The 17,965-nt window shown below is 41.4% G+C and overlaps 1 protein-coding gene across 9 annotated transcripts in view; it reads left to right on the top strand.

Annotated features, from left to right (window-relative positions):
• The window catches only part of DCAF6 (DDB1 and CUL4 associated factor 6), a 737,604-nt gene that overhangs the window by 135,790 nt on the left and 583,849 nt on the right, over positions 1–17,965 (top strand). For 6 of the 9 annotated variants that reach the window (XM_072137275.1, XM_072137277.1, XM_072137279.1 and 3 more), the window contains 2 exons: positions 3,672–3,857; positions 15,760–15,873. In XM_072137275.1, coding sequence (XP_071993376.1) covers positions 3,672–3,857; positions 15,760–15,873 — 300 coding nt within the window. Of the gene's footprint in view, positions 1–3,671; positions 3,858–4,345; positions 4,842–15,759; positions 15,874–17,965 lie in introns of those variants that run through there. The other 3 variants (XM_072137281.1, XM_072137278.1, XM_072137282.1) reach the window with 2 other exon arrangements.

Here is a 17,965-nt window from a genome sequence, read left to right as displayed (position 1 = left end):
TACACATGTGTTGAGTATGCCCTGTTCACAGTGGGCCACACTCCATGCATGTACACTTCATATTCTAAGGAGCGATCAATACTGATGCCCACCCTAGAGCCGCCAAATCTCCACTAGCTTTGAGCTCGGCATAGGAACCCAACAAGGGTGATCTCTCTACAAATATCTGAGATTTCTCGTTAGTAGGGGACACTCTGAGCTTTACTTTTATGGTGTCTCTCCCTTTGTTTTCTAGCGCAGAGTGGTAGGGATTACTATGTTAATCCTGGCAATGCAGTGCCTTTGATGCATCTCTCTTGCTGTTCCTAACTGGCCTTGGCCTTTCCAGTTAGTACCTTTACAGTAGTGTGATGTTTGATGTATTTGTTCTTTTGATGTGTTTACTTTGATTCTATATGCTCATTTCACGTGTACCTACTTATGTGGTTCTAATTTTGTGTCAAGTTTCCAGACATTCTGGGTGTATTTTATTGCATGTGAACCTCAATAAAATTAAGTTTAAAATAAAAAAAATTGTGCACCCAACAAATAATGTCTCTTGAATTTGCCATAGAGGATTTGGGCCTCAGTGCCTTATGGGCTCTGTTGAGCTTAACTTGTACTCCCACTATTGCTGAAAAGAGGGTTTGGGGGGTGGATTGTACTTCCTCTTTATGCTTCCTCTTTGGTGGGTAGATTTTTGAAATTAAGCATTCCAATGAGGATCAAGCTCCAGAGGCTCTATATCTGTTACATGTAGGCGCTGTGTGGCTACATGGAGGATGCCGATTCTGGTAAGGGCTCTGCATGTGAAAATGTAGGCGTGATGCCTTTATCTGGAGGGATTGGTAGAGAGACAAATGGGACCCCTGGGACGAATTCCCTCAGTTGCGGTTGGGCTGAGAGAGCTAGAGAGGGCTATTTCTGGCAGCCTGCATGGTGGATATCTGCTGCCTGAGGGTTGCTGCAGGATTGAGGGGGCTGTATGTCTGTGCTCCGGGCACAATCTAATGGTAAAAACATGCTCACTAATTTTTCCCGCTGGTCTGCTGCGGTGTTGGGGCAGTCATAGGCTGAGGGTAGGCCGGCCGAGGGAGATCTGTGCTGTAGGCAACATCATAGCAGCCTCGAGGTCAGGAGAGGGGTCTGCTGACTTGAGACTGTGCGTCAGGTCACTCTGTGATGTTGGGACTTGCGAGGAGGCTGACTTGAGGAACCCGTTGAGAGCCTTAGGGCATATTTTATCAGTGTCCTCTGATCAGGGGGTCTTTGTGCCCCTCTTGGGTTTCTTTTTGGCTTTGTGGGCCAAGGTAAAAACTTTGCTTTAGGGTTTTTTGCACAGTTTGTCGGAGCTTCTTGAGTGTATCGCCATCCTCGCTGTCTTCCAGCCACATCCTCTTTTTACATTTTATAATATGATGTTGTTTTCAATTGTTAAAGACTCCTTATCCATTTGAATGTAATGCTTACTATATTTGTTCAAATTGAATGTCTGTGTGACTGGTTGATTTGTGCAATGTTTTTTTAATTTTTTTTTTTAAAACGACAGTATTTATAAGTTGATCACTCAATGTCTTACTCTGCAATGCCTCTACTGTACAAATAAACCATAATATACCTTATATACTTGTGTAGCAGAGTTTTTCAGAAGAGAAATGCGCTGAAAAACCCTACCTCGGCTTATACACAAGTGTATAAAATAAATAAACTTACATACTCCAATTCCAGCGTTTCCCGATGCTCCCCACGCGGCAATGCTCTCTGCCCGCTAGTGCACACTATGACTTCATCAGCGCCGGCACCACCACATCATAGTGTGAGTCGGCAGGTAGAGCGCATGGTCGCGTCTCTGCCCACTCTGCTACAATGGAAGAGAGGTAAGAGTAGCTGTGGGGAACTTTGGGGAGAGTCAGAAGGCGAATAACTATGCATATTTGTTTAATACACTGCAGGGCATTTCATTTGGGGGGGCTGCAGAGCATTTCCTTAGAGGGACTGCAGAGCATTATATTATTCAGGGGGGGGGGGCTGCTGCAGAGCATTTTAATACTACTGAGGGAGGCTGCTGGGCATTACAATACTAGAGGAGGCTGTGACCAATGCATTTTCCACTATAGGCTTACATTCAAATCAGCAACTTTTTTTTACCAGTTATTTGTGGTAAAATTAGAGGCCTTGGCTTACACTCGGGTCGACTTATACACTCGGATATATGGTAGCTTGTTTTTTTTAAATATGTGACCTTTGTCCTCCAAATAATGTGTTACTGTGGCCAGGGTTTTCCCCACTGAACTACTAGCCCCCTCTACTAGCCCCCTCTGGTCCTTTCTAGAAATACGTATTTTAACAAGTTTAGGGGTGTTGCAGGGATAGTGTCAATTCAGCAGGCCCATATCTGTGATTCTAAAATACCTAGAAAATTGGGGTTGTGTTCTATTAAAGATAATAATTACATTTTCAGATCAAATCAGGCTTATGGCTTTGTGGGCTACAGAACTAGAGAAACAGATATGACATGGTTAGAAATACAAGCTGCAGATAAAGAAATAGTCTGCACCTATATTTCAACTGTCTGTGTGTTCGGTTCTGTAGATGAAACAATAATAAGTGCAATGTGATCTTAAAGATGAGATTCCTATCTTTAATAAGACTCAATCATGTTTCTAGGTACTATAGAACCGTAGGGGCTGCTGAAGTGACACTACTAGTGGATAACAGAAAAGTACATACATAGTACAGACATTACAGACTGTAACAGAAATACAATGCTAGGCTCCTGATGAGAGTGCAACACTCATTTAGAGCAAACAATTCAAAAAACAAGATTTATCCCCCCTTCCTCCCAGGCAAGAGAAGCAGTGCTGTGGTAGGTATCTATTCAGGATCCCTAGGTCAGGGATTTCAATCTTAAAGGGAACCTGTCACCAGGAGAGCCATTTTTAGCACTCCCCCAGTCCCCACAGAGCATAGTACATACACTGAAAAACATGTGACCTTTTTAAATATATGAATAACTCCCCACACTCGGGATTGGCTGTAGAGGAGCAGGGGGCGTCGCTAAGCCCAGGGATGGGTGTTTTCATATATTTGAGAAGGTCACATGGAGAAGCTGTTCCCCAAGGGTGGGGGGAACTGCTCCTTTCCAGACCCTCCCATTTGGCAACTGCCTAGTCACACAGCAGATGCTAATGAAAGGTACAATATAACATATCTTTTTTTCTGTAAAACCAATTTTTAATACAAAAACACTTTGGCAGTGTATGTACTATGCTCTGTGGGGACTGGGGGAGTGCTAAAAATGGCTCTCCTGGTGACAGGTTCCCTTTAACGCCTCTTATGTGAAAATGGGATGAGAAGAGTCGTATTTTCCTGACTTTGGGGAAAATTATTTTATAGGTAAACTGGTGAGATATAACATAAAAGAAGGAATTGTAGAAATGACATTTCATTCCTGAGGAGACTAGTAGTTGAGGTGGGTTAAACCTGGTGACAGATTACCTTTTAAATTGATTCATACACATCTTGTGTCTTCTGTGTCTTCTACTACTTCTACTTGTCTGCGTTATTTTACAAAAAACTTTCACCCAAAGTAAAATATGAAAGATAAGAGTACATAAGCATATATAGAAAACCATACCGTACTTTGTTCTCAATCTCCATGCATGTATACTTTCTCTTTTTGTTAATTGCAGGTTTTGACAAGAATTCGCTCCGGCCATAGAGCTAATATTTTTAGTGCAAAGTTCCTGCCTCTTACGAATGATAAGCAAATTATATCATGCTCAGGAGATGGAGTTATATATTACACAAATATTGAAAAAGACGCAGAGACAAATCGACAATGTCAGTTTACTTGCCATTATGGAACTGCATATGAGGTATGTTAAAGACATGATTGTTTTTCTTTTTTTAAATGAAGCTTTTATTTTTTTTTTATGAAATACTTTATACTCCCATTCACCAATCCCCATCATTCCCATTACAACAGTCCTCTGGTGACTGCAGTATTTCTTGACAAACTCAGAATGCCTGGCAATGGCACTCAGTAGGTAACTGGCTGCATCAGTAAGGCATCTTTGCCAATTATTGATGGGGTATTTACATACACATTTTATTTAATTCATCTGTCATACAGTGGGGGAAATAACTTTGAGAGACAGAATCTAAAAAGAATCCAGTAAATCACATTTGTAGTTTCCAGGAGCCATAGTCTGTGTGTAATTTATAAATGTATACCTCTTGTACAGACTACTCTGTAAAGCTTGGTCATGTTATACTTCAACCCTGTATCTTATTATCTCCTCTGGATAGGAGATTTGTTTGCCCTGTGCTTAGCTTGACAGATAACATTGCTTGCGAAAGTATTCGGCCTCCTTAAACTTTTTTTTGGTGAAGAATCAACAACAACACATTTTTTTAAAGCTACTGAAGAAGAAGCTTCACGCTTTGAAACGCGTCTAGCATATATCATAAGGATTGAGCAGCTTCATACCTTACAACATCTATGATTCACATTGGTGGACTATTTATTTGAAAGTACAACATAACCTTGCTCCGGAGCTTCAACGCCGTGTGTACTACAAAAGCTGACAACACGTGATATCAAGATGAGCTAGTTTGGGCTGCGGGAGGTGAAAACCCATGATCCACAAGCCGGTCAAAGGCGCCTTCAACGGCGCTCTGAACGCCACTACAGAACAAAGAATGCATCCAGCTTGCACAGCCCAGAGACACTCTACATAACGTCCCCTGGGACGACAAAACGGCGAAATAGACATAGCTGCTGATCGGAACCCGCAGAAAAAGGCTACACGGTCCTGCTAAGAAACATTAACATCAGCCCAGCTGAACATCAACTAACCGTGAGTGCCAAATAATATAACAAACAGTCGCATATTACAGACCATAAAGGTACCACACGAAGGCTACAATTGTCTTAAAAGATTGAAAGCTGCTCAAAGAAACAAATTTTATTGTCTTTTTTTTTTATTTTTAATTTTCAATTTATTTTTCATTTTTTTTATACAAAAACGTGTATTACAGGCATAGGGCCCTATGACCTGAAAACACAAACCTCCTGGAATACTTACCCCTTGGTCGTAAACCTCAACACATATATGTTAATCAACAAATATAGATTTCATCTATCAAATATCTGCGAACCTTTTTTTCTTTCCCTTTTGGGAATTTTATGAAAGTACCTTAAAAAAGGATTTCATGTTTTACTTCTTTGTCTATGTATAATTGCGTCTTTTGTCTACATATAATTGCTATTTTTTTATGCATGAATATGTTTTTAAAAGTCTTAAAACATTGGTCTTCAACTATTGTAATTGAATATTATATCGAGACAAGCAAATTGTTGTTTGTAAACAAGTTGTTTACAAATTGGGTTTGTGTAACAAATTGTTTACTGATTGGGTTTGTATTAACAGGTTGTTTTCAGATTGGGTTTGTTAACACGTTGTTTACAAATTGGGTTTCGTTAACAAATTGTTTACAAATTCTTGTTAACAATCTGAGACAGTTTCTATTTTAGTGCCCACATTCTTTGCAAAAAATCTGTGTATATTTGTTCCTTTTTTGGTGAAAAGGTCTTGATGGTAGCACATAGAACTGGAAAGGTTGGAAATTGATAAGTGCCACTACAATATCCCCAAGCAAGAATCAACAACAAGCGGAACACAATTATGAAGTGAAACTAAATTTATTGGATATTTTAAACTTTTGTAAAAAATAATAAACTGAAAAGTGGGGCATGCAATATTATTCAGCCCCCTTAAAAGACATCTGCCACCAGGATCATGGATTGTAAACCAAGCCCACTGACATACTGGTTTATGCCCCTTTGGGAGGCCCCACTCTTCTTTAAGCTTCCTATTCCTTTGTTATAAAAAAAAGCCTTTAAAAAAAATTATGCAGATGATCCTGAGGGGCTCCAGGTTCCATTAACACCTATGAAACCTGGAGCCCCTCAGGCTCTTTTGCATAATTTTTTATAAATGCCTTTTTTCTGTAAAAACCAGGGCATAAGAAGCTTAAAGAATAGCAGATCCTGCCTGAGGGGACACACACCAGTATGTCAGTGTGTTTGGTTTACAATCCATCCTGGCGGATGTTAATACTTTGTATTTTGCTGCAATTCCAGCTGCAAGTTGCTTGGGGTATGTATCTATTAGTTTTTCACAACGAGAGACAGAAAGTCTTGCCTATTCTTCCTTGAAAAACAGCTTGAGCTCAGTGAGGTTGGATGGAGACCATTTGTGAACGGTAGTTTTCAGCTCTATCCACAGATTCTCGCTTGGATAAAGATCTGGACTTTGGGCATTCTAACACCTGGATACGTTTATTTGTGACTCACTTTAAGGCCACTTCCAATCTTGATGAATTTAATCATACACGTGATGAGTTAGATAAAAATATTGATACACCGAAAGCGTCTATTCTACAAACCAAATTAGAGGGAACCTGTCACCAGAACACTGTTTTTAGGTTCTCCCACCTCCCCACAGTCAATAACAAGCATATCAGAAAACAGTTTTCATCAGATTTGTGGCTTGTTTCATTCAAACAATAACTTTTATAAAACTTTACCTGGCTCCCTGCCTAGTCGCCCCCTGGGTGTTGCCTGAAGTAAGTGCGCCCCTAGAAAAACAGCTTGTCTTCCTCGACTTAGAATGAAAAAAAAAACCCTCCCAGATCCCTCCACTACATTGCTTTTTGCCTTCACCTCCCTGCATACTCTTGCGGACCTGTTCATTCAACTCGTTGAGCCCAGAGTTGCGGCAGTTATGCAACCCGCTATGGAGTTTTCGCACCTGCATTTACCTCACTGTCTACCAACCCTGTGCTGAACCCGGCGCATGCGCAGATAGAGTGGAGACCACCGACGCGTGTGCTTTCAGCACAATCTGATGCTGACAGCACAAGCACTAGAATCGCTTGCTCAGTCCGCAAGAGTATGCAGGGATGAGCTGCATAGGCATAAGTTCAATAAACAAGGAGCACTTGGTGATAAAGCCGCTGCACAACTTGGGGTAAACATAATACTTGGAAGGCATGGAGAGTCTCAGCCTAGGTTCTGCGGAAGGTAGACAACAGGAGTAGCAGGAGAAGCCGCAGGAACAGACTCTGAGTAGCCATCAATTGCTGCAACATGGCAGTGACTTGTCCGAGCTGTTCACATTGATGGTGGTAAGATTAACCAGGCCAGATAGCGGAACCTAGGCAGGATCTTACTGTCAGGGTTCGTGGGTAGTGGACCCACTGTACCACCACGAACGATGACTTAAGCCAACACCTGGGAGCGGAGTCTGAGTGGCACCGAGTTTTAAACAGAACTGACCGCAAAGCGGGGTTGACTTGCTGCGGTGTGGTATCATTAGGTCACTCCACAGGCACAACTTTATCCACGGTGGCGACCAAGGCGAAGTACAGAGTCGTATCACAAAATCGCAATCGGGAACAGGCAGGAGGTCAGGACAGGCAGCACGGGATCGTAGCCCATAGAAGAAGAAGGTGAGGACTGGCAGCAGATGAGTAAAGTCAGGAACAGAGCCGAGGTCACTATGGGAAATCACCATAAATGCAAGAGACATCAGGAGCAAGCTTTCACTAAGGCACAAGGCACGAAGATCCAGTGGGGCATAAGGGTAGGGGCTGGCTACTTATTAGCTTGCCAGTTGGCCAGTGCCAATTAGTAGTGCGCTGACTCCAAGAACGCAATACCCACAGCAGCTCCTCCATCCAGGGATCTGCTCACCTCTTCATAGAAGCAGATCAGGTTAGTCTGACAACTTCTATTCTTAGTAAACCCATGCTGGCTGTCACTTATTATACTATTTGATGTCACATACTCCATCCAGTCTTTAGTCTTTTAATAACCCTTCCAATGTTTTCCCCACAATGGAAGTTAAGCTTACAGGCCTGTAATTGCCTGGTGAAGTACTTTTTAAAATATTGGCACAACATTTGCCTTGCCAGTCACTTGGCACCCGTACCAGACATTACAGAATTCCTGAAGATTTTAGACAGTAGTACAGCAAAATCAGAACTGAGTTCCTTAAGAACTCTGGGGTGTGAGCTTAGATTGGATCATGTCTACATTCAGCCAGTCTAGTATATTACAGGATTCATCACCTGCACTGGTACCACCCACGTCAGAAGTTCTTTTTTCTATTGTATAAACAGAGGTAAAAAAAACAGTTAGTATCTCTGCCTTCCCTAGGTCTCCAGTCACCAATGCCCAATTTTCAGAATAAAGGGGTCCAACCTGCTCATTCTTTTTCACATAGATATCCTAGAAAAATTTCTTTGGATTTGTTTTGCTATCTTTAGCCACCTGTCTTTCATTTTGTATTTTGGCTGATTTTATATCCTTCTTACAGATTTTGGTAAGTGTTTTGTAATTATTGAAACCTTCAGGTAACCCGTCAGATTTATATTTTTTGAATGCCATCTTTTTCTCATTAATTTCCCTTTTAACTGTAGCTGTAAGCCACGAAGGGTGTAATCTATCCTGTCTATACTTGTTACCTATTGGAATAAATTTAGAAGTATATTGAGGATAGATTTGAATTTCTCCCATTTAACATTAGTATCATCATTAGTATCATCATGTGACCATATCTGATCCCAGTATCTGTAGCGCATCCCTGAATTTCTGGAAATTAGCCTCCTTAAAATTCAATGTTTTCGATTTTCCAAAATGTTTTTGCTTTTTACAGTTTAAGAGGAAAATATATTGACATTTTGGACAATCTCTGCATTAGAAATCACTATCTCCAACAAGCCATCACCTCTTGTGGGATCTTCTACAATCTGCACCATAAAATTATCCTGCAGAAAGTTGATAAAATGTTTCCCCTTCACAGATGAAGAAGAGCCCTGACCCCAATTTATATATGAAATTATTATTATTACTGTCCCTTCCTGTGCTGTCAGCTTCATCTGTTTATATAGGTGATCCTCTATCTCCTCAGCGATGTTAGGGGGTCTATAAATGACACCAAAAATAATTTTCTCATGGCTTTCCTGGCTTTGAATTTCAGCCCACAAAGTTTCAGCCTCCTCACATTCTTCTGAGACCACTGTCTATTTACAATCACTTTTAAGTCCCTTCAGTCATACACCAGCCCCCCTCCTATTTGCCCTATCTTTCCGAAAGAGTGTAAACCCCAATCATGTGCATTGAGCCATGTCTCCGCTACACCAACTACATCTAACTGTTCCTCTAATACCAGAGCCTCAAGGTCTGATGCACAAAGCTGCGGTCCTCCCTCTGCTGCCACATCCATCCATTACCAATTCTCTCTTTTGCGCACTGGATGCTGGCAGTGGTGGCATCAAGTGTGGAAATGCCGTTGCTTTAGTCAGTCTGCATAGGTGTTCGAAGCGGAGGGGGCCCTCTAGAGGTCTAGCTTGGTTATGTGCGACATGTAAAAGTGCAGTAATTGTCTGTATTCCTGTTTAATGCCTTTCAGTATTGTTCGGATAACCAAATGCTACATGTAGTGGTTTGAGGGATGAAGTTTCAAGAATATGGAGGAAAGAAAAATGGCCCACAACTCTAGAAATCTATGTGTACAACCTGGGGGGATGTCACGATTGTCTAAGATTGGAGTATGTGAACCATCACACATGAGGATTTACAGAGCACCAGAGAGGCGTGTACATACTGTTATCTTCCCTTATTTCCTTCAGAGCTCTTCTTTCCCCCTTACTCAAGTTATCTCTATATGGATTTTTAGGTATTTTTTCTTGGGAGGGAAATCTAAAAACTCTACAGCCGCATGAAGGACTGTGTGAAGCAGCATGTGAAGTTTCCCTTTTAGGATGAGCTAAACCTTTAAATAAAATCTGAGGACTAGAAATAAGACTGAAATGATTTGGAAAGAGCGAGTAGACAGAAGTGATCTGTCTGTCATTATGGTGATAACATTGTAATACACTTTGCTCTAGGGGTATCTTTTTGAAGGATATATGCTGCTAGAGCTAAGTGTTAAAATGGAATTTGTGTGTACTCACAGGTGCGGCTGGGGAACGAAGGACTAAACTAGAATTTATTATATCACGCAGCGCGGGCCCTTTCCGTTGGAGCTATGCGCATTGCCATCTCCCACTTGAGCGGTGGTCATCAGTGTTACCTCGTCCTATTGGTTGGCCCTTCTTTATATACCTCCCTCTCCCAGTACCAGATACTCCCCTTGAGAAAGCCTTATGCGAAACATGTGTCGGGGTCGTGCAATGCATGTTTGAATCTGTGGTATGGTAATTATGTTTTAGGTTCCACTATTGCTCTGTTGCATATGTAATATGTGCCGTCTATTGCTGTTTGTTTGTAAGCCTATTTTATATTACCGTTCTACCTCAGCTTCCTGACGATACCCACCATATGTCTAATTACCAAAACACCCCCTTTATTCTATATTTATTCCATATTATCCATATATCGATGCAACTCAATTCTATCTGATAATCACATAATTCTTTCCCATACACACATCCACTTGCTCCAAACCAGGTTTTATCTAAGATAGTCTCTCCACCTATCCCCACTTTAATTTTTAAATACAAACTTCACACATCGCCATACAGTTTCCCAACCATCACTCTATATGAGCTACACAGTAAAACTGATGATGAACATCTCCCCACTGCGCCTGGATTCAGAAACCATCCCTCCCATACAAGCTACACTTAAGGCACACTGCATGCGCCTAGTTTCACTTTCCACTGCTCCATCTGAGCGCTAAAATACCTTTCCTTCCGAGCGCCTAATTTCTCTTCCGGTCGCAGGGCAACCAGAGGACCATGCGCAGCACGCCTGTCAGACCCTCCGGACTAAGTAAGCTCACACCATAAACATCAGCCTTATTTTACATTTCCCTAATACCCACCAACAATGCTCTATGCTCTATTATAATCACAAAACATAATACCATACCATTCCGTTCACATTCGCATTCCATATCAGGAGAACCAACCTGCATCTGACGCTGACCCCTGTCTACTCCCGTCCAAGGTAACAATTCCCTCCATATATGCAGACTTACATGTTCAGCATATCGCAACTACCCACCCACCCATATATATATTCCCTTATAAAAACCCACTCACCCACCCACCCCCATCTACTCCCCTATATAAAATCACTCATCATAAACAACCGTTTATGCAACTAAAACCCCACTTATTTCCACCCACATACCATATATCCCTCCAAAACAACCATTTCCTCAAATTCTTTCGCATATTGTACATCTGCCCACTCTTTTCCCCCACATATTTTATGTATTTTACATGATTTTTATGATCATTTTTTACTTTTACATTTTTGGAAATGCTCAATACCATTATTGTTTTATACAAATTTGTGTATATACATGTTTTATCTATTTATTTTGTTTAGTAACCTTTTATGGACCTGATGAAGGGGGTGGATCACCCCCGAAAAGCGTTGTCCACTATCTATATATGAATAAATTTTCAACAAAAAGCAACTTGTGTCGCATCAACATAAATCTCGGGAAGCGCGTCTTACACCGACTCGTGTTTTTTTTTTTTTTTTTGTTACTCTTCCATGTGAGAACTCTGCTATAATCACTTGGAGCAGAGTCTCTTGTAAGTACTTGGTTCACATTCAGTCCAGTGCCTGTTTTGTTTTTTAATTTTTTTACCGGCCCCCTTGTTTGTGTGAGAGACGCTGTTTTGCTTTATTTATTTTTACCATTTTTTCTGCAATCTGTTTATTGTTTTCATTTTTGTGTTGTCTGTCTTGCTTCCTGTTGTTCTTTGGCATAGGGAGGGAACTTCTAGGGGGGTTGGGCAATAGGAAGGGACAACTCTGAAGTGGGTTTATCATCAAGGCCCACTGTCTGTGTAACATGTCCGTTCCCAGGGACTTTATTACATTTAGACATTTATCTAATCTCCGACCATTGTTCTTCCTGCATTCTGGAAGATTTGTACCTGTTTCTACGAACATTTTTGTTCCTATGGTGGAAGATAAATAGTGCAAAGTCATATTTATTTCCTTCAAAATAGGAAAATGAGCTTCAAAATTATTTCCTTCAAAATAGGAAAATGAGCTTCTGGACTTAAGTAATTATGTAATTGCTCCATAGTAAAAAGTGTCTTAAGAGAATCTTCTCCTTAAAAGGCTCCTCTCCTGTCTCTGAGAGAAATGATGAAGATCGTGGGCATAATGACATCCCCCTATGAAATCTTTAAACTCGTTGTTCCAAAACAAAAATCTGCTAAAAGGAAGAGTCTTGGGACCCAGATTTCCATTTGGTAATTACAGTGGATGCCAGTGAGCAGGGGGCCTCGGGCCCGCCGGTGAAGTTGATTCTGGGGGCCCACCTACTGTTACAAGGAAATATTGCATGTACAATATAAGGCTGTGATCACACAATGCATTGTGTTTTAAAATGCTCTGAAAAATCCACTTAATGACTTGTGCTATACTAGTACGTCAACCAATCATAGCTGGTGATCTCTTTTGTAAACAGCTGTGCTCTGCTCTAAGACACTTTTGATACATCTCCCCCATGATGTGAATGCAGAATAAGGCCTCATGCACACGACAATTTTTACAATATAGGTCGCAAACAGAGAAAGTAGAAATGAACTAGACGCTCACGCGTGTCTCATGGTTAGGTGATACACAGTGCAAGCATTGTGCTTTACGCCACTGTGACCATGCAAAATAAACTTACGGTGCCATGTATAGCACCATGTTTGTGTGCATGGGGCCTAACATCAGGTTCATAAGTTGCACTTGAATTGTGTTTTGAAATGCATTATTAAAAACACTATTCAAGTGCAACCTCCAAATATGGCATATAGCTAATAGCGTAAACCTAAAAATTAAAATAACCCCTCATTGCCTAGAAGTGATTTGAATATAATTAAACAGTATAAATAAAACATGTTAGGTATCACCACGTCCGAAAATGTCTGATCTATCAAAATATAATAACGGAAAATGCCATTTTTGCCATTCATGAAAAATAAATTAATTAAAAAGTGATCAAAAGGCTGTACAGTGATAAAAATTGTAGCATTGAAAACGTCATCAAAAGTCCCTCAACAAATGACACCACCCACAGCTCCGTACACCAAGCTATAAAAAAGCCATCAGTGCCAGAAAATGGCAAAATTATGATTTTTTTTGTACAGGAATTTTTCATTTTTTGCAAATGTATGAAAACCTATATAAATCTGGTATCTCCGTGATTGTACCGACCCAAAGTATAAAGGAAACCTGTCATTTGGGGCGCACAGTGAAAGCCGTAAAATCTTAAGCCCACAAGAAAATGGTGCAAATGGATTTTTTCGTTAAATACCGTGTAACTTAATACAAGTTATTTTTATATTAAATATTGTCACTATGAAGTGCAAAATAAAAAAGGTTTTGATTTTTGAAGGTGGGGAGTAAAGAAATCATGTTATCCCCTCACTAATAACATGTCCCAGAAGCGGCCTCACTAATAACATGTCCCAGAAGCGGCCTCACTAATAACATGTCCCAGAAGCGGCCTCACTAATAACATGTCCCAGAAGCGGCCTCACTAATAACATGTCCCAGAAGCGGCCTCACTAATAACATGTCCCAGAAGCGGCCTCACTAATAACATGTCCCAGAAGCGGCCTCCCCTCACTAATAAAATTTCCCAGAAGTGGCCTCCCCTCACTAATAAAATGTCCAGCAGTGGCCTACCCTCACTAATAACATGTCCAGCAGCGGCCTCCCCTCACTAATAACTTTTGGCAGCCTCTACTTAATAATATGTCCATTGACAGTCCCCTTGAAGCGTCCCATGCAGTAGAGTGGGTATAGACATGTCTTTGCGCTATCCCAGTGCATACTGTATAAGGTCACACAGTGGGGCACATTTACTCACCCGGTCCATTCGCGTTCCAGCGGCGGCTTCTCTGACGAGCGTTCGGGTCTTCCGGCGATTCATGAAGGTTCTGCGCCCGATGTCCATCAAGTGTCACTGCTGTGCCGAAGTCCGCCGAGGTGCCCCGGAGTTCATCGTCTTCATAGTGGTGCATGTGAGTATGGCCCGTGCGGCCAATTTTTTTAAAAAAATGCAGCGGTTTTTCCAAATCCGTTGGGTTACCGTTCGGCCACGCCCCCGATTTTGGTCGCATACATGCCAGCGCCGATGCGCCACAAACCGATCGCATGCACCAAAATCCCGGGGCAATTCAGGGAAAATCGGGCAAATCGGAAATATTCGGGTAACATGTCGGGAAAAGGCGAATCGGGCCCTTAGTAAGTGACCCCCAGTGTGTGCGGGCAGAGCGAACAGACATGCATCTGCCAGTGAACTCTAATAATCAATTGTATGTGTCTTATCTTCCCATAATGGACGCGCACAGGCCCCTTCTATCACGAGACCTGATTGTTACGCCACTAACACTCTAACTACATAAAGCGTATGTATATACATATCAAAGTCTATTTACATGCATAAATACACCTTCATACAAATGTTTACAGTACACACTATATACACATGAATACACCCTGGACACACTATACACATGAATACATGCTGGACACACTATATACACATGAATACATGCTGGACACACTATATACACATGAATACATGCTGGACTCACTATATACACATGAATACCTGCTGGACACACTATATACACATGAATACCTGCATTATGAGGACATTAAATATTCACTGCTCACCTCCTCCTACACAAACTCCGTCCTGGCATTTCTATCATTTCTTGGTCTGCGGGAGCTTGGGAAGGGAGGGGGAGGAGCTGGGGGGAACTCTAGCAGCTGCAGCATACAAGTGCCAGAGCAGGAGTCTGTGCTATCTTCAAGATGAAGCTGCGCAGCACGAAGCAGTCCAGGAGAAGTAGGACAGGAGCAGAGTGAACAGGTGTCCGGGCCCACCCGGGATTTCCCAGGTGCACTAGCGGGCCAGTCCGACCCTGCCAGTAAGTCAGACTGAGAAACTCACTTTCATTTTCCTTTTACTGAGGGAACAATGTATGGGAACAATCCATTTGTGAAGCATCTTCAAATATACAATAATTATAGGCAGTTTGGGAGGTATTGAACTTCTTCAATCCTCAACTACAAGGAATATTGCTGGACAACCCGTAGGGTGCTGTTATAGGCCTAGGGCTTTAGAAGAATCTTGTTAACCATCAGAGGATGTCAATCCTTCTCTCGTGAAAAAGAGCAGAAATGGAAATATTTTTTGGGGAAAATAGAAAAGTTATTTTGCATCAATAAAATAACAACAAAACAGCAATTCCAACAGCTTGCTAATGCACAATTTGGCAGATTTACTTACCCGGTCCTGTCGCGATCCCCGAGGTGCGTTCTCCAACGAGGATTATGTCCGGCGCGATTCTTCATTTTCCTGCATCTGTCGCTTCCCGCTGAGAGTTCACCTTCTTCTTCCTGGTGTATGTGAGTGCATTTTCTTGCGACACAATTTGAATTGTAAATCCCGCACTTAGTCCAAATCAGTCAGGTTGTATGTCGGCCACACCCCCCGATTTGTGTTGCTTGCAAGTCGGCGCTTCTGATCACATGCGCCAAAAACCCCACTTAAATGTGGCGCAAATCGGAAATAGTTGGGTAACCCGACGAAAATGCGCTGTGCGGACCCTTAGTAAATGTGCCCCATGGTGTTTCAGATCTATAGCATTTATTTTTCAAATGTCCATAAGTAACAGAAAGATGAATATACTTTTAAATAATAATGTTTTGTTGTTTTTCTTTTGACACAGATCATGACTGTACCAAACGATCCCTACACATTTCTGTCATGTGGTGAAGATGGCACTGTGCGGTGGTTTGATATGCGTCTGAAAACTAGTTGCACAAAAGAGGACTGCAAGGATGTAAGTTTATTGTGACTTCTAGAGAGCAAATAAATAAAAATATTTCCGTGCCGTTTGAACTACAATTACATAAACACATAACATTTGACATTCTTTTATTAAAAGAAAGCAGTTGGCTAAAGATATGACTGCATTAAAGATTTCCTGGCTCAATAAGTAAATGTTCCTGGTTTATCATGCTTCATTTTGTACTCAATTTTCATAATTGGATTAATTCATATTTTCCTTTTATGAGGATACATAGTGGCTTCAAGTCACTTGTGAGAGATATAGAGTAAATGGTCTGCACATTTATACAATAGTTCTACTATAGTTAGATTGGTGGTATTAGGCAACACTGGGATGTGGGTTGAGGAGACTGACTTTTATATTCCCTTTTTTTTGTTTGCTTTTCTGTGTGGGTCCTGCAGCAATGTGCTTTTTTAGTTTAAACAAAATTTTATTAAAGGAAAACAGAATGGTGCCTTATAATAGCACACAGCAAAACACATACCCCTATCAGGGGGAATTTACAGAGTGTGGTATGATACATAGCCAGCTACTGTATCAATCAAAAAAAGAGAGAAAATGGAAGGGGGGGAGGTAACGGATGGGAGGGTCAAATGGGGCTTGAAAACCTGGAAATGGGATTTATAAGATCAGTATAGTTGCTTATGTGTCAGTATAGATAACCGAGCAATGTGCTTTTTTGCAACTTAAGTTATCAAGAGGATTTTATTCTATTATAGATTGATTTGTGGTAGCTGAAAATTTTCATTAAGCCATATTCTGACAGCAAGAGCTTGTTCATACTTTAAAAGTGCCATTGGCAAAGAAGAAGCTATCACCTGGGTGCTAACACCCAGTATGTATGAAAGGGGCTTACTTGGTGATCCCTCTTGATACATCCTTAACAACACCGTGACATGCTATTCCATCACGATTTCTTAAGGGGTTCAATAGTAATTGTTTAGTAAAACTCTAGCAGCAATATGCTTGGGGTTATTGGTTGACAGTAAAATTAATTTTAGATGCTTTCACCAGTCAGCCTCTGGTGGTGTAGATGCTAATGACAGGGACATAGTTTGGCCCTTTGACAAATTATTGGTCCACACACACAGAATTTTGGGCACCAGGGTATAAGAAAGATGTTGTTGAACTGTATCTGGAAAAGGTAGTAGAAGAGAGTACCCTTGCTTATTACAGGAATTGCTGGATTAGAAAATCATCAACTATGTATGGGGAGACCTCATTAAAATGTACAAATATCTGAATGGGCAGTACAGGATCTTTCCAAATATATTTTTATACCTAGGTCTGTGGCCAAGAAAAGGTGCATCTTCTATGCTTCGGAGAGGGGGTTCCCCCATCACCATAGAAGAGCATTGAGACTATAGACCTCTCTGCCACAGGATGTTGTGATGGGTGACTGTACTTTTTCCAGAGAGGCCTGGATGCTGTTCTTGAAGGCAACAATATCATAGTTTATGAGTAAAGATGCATGTTGGCCAAAATTTGGGTTTGACGGGTTCGACCAAATTTATCAACAAAATTCAGTCTGGGTTCTGGACTTTGGGCTCTGACCCGAACAAGAGTACCATTGAAGTCAAAGAGGACCTGAATTTTAACACCCAAAAATGGCGATAGTAATGGGGGCAGTAAGGCCTAGAGGCAAAATGCAAGGAATAATAGAGCAGTTCCCCTGACCACATTGGGTTAGGAAAAGCACTTAAAATAACTACAGTAAATTATGTCATAGCGGTTAAAGTTGCTTTGGGTGTTTAGACCCAGTTATTCTCTGCAAGATAAAAGAATCAATAGGAAAACCATAAACCCTTCCTCACTCCATTTAACCCCTTCCTGCTTTGCGTCTGACTTAGATCGGACGCAAGTGCTTTCTGCATTGGAAACACATTGGTGGGATGGGTCAGAATTGCTAGCCGACACCCACCCAATGACATCACAGGACCAATATGATTGGTCCTGTGATGTCGATCACCGCCATTGGCCAGTCAATACAGACTGGCCAATGACAGCGATCTGTGATGCTGGGGGGCAGATCTTACTAGCCCCACACTCTGCAACATCACCATTTTGTGTTTGGTGTTGTTGT

Source organism: Engystomops pustulosus, chromosome 2, assembly GCF_040894005.1.
Source record: "Engystomops pustulosus chromosome 2, aEngPut4.maternal, whole genome shotgun sequence".
Classification (NCBI taxonomy): Eukaryota; Metazoa; Chordata; class Amphibia; order Anura; family Leptodactylidae; genus Engystomops; species Engystomops pustulosus.
Note: the sequence above shows the minus strand (reverse complement) of the source record. Positions and strands in the feature narration are given on the sequence as shown.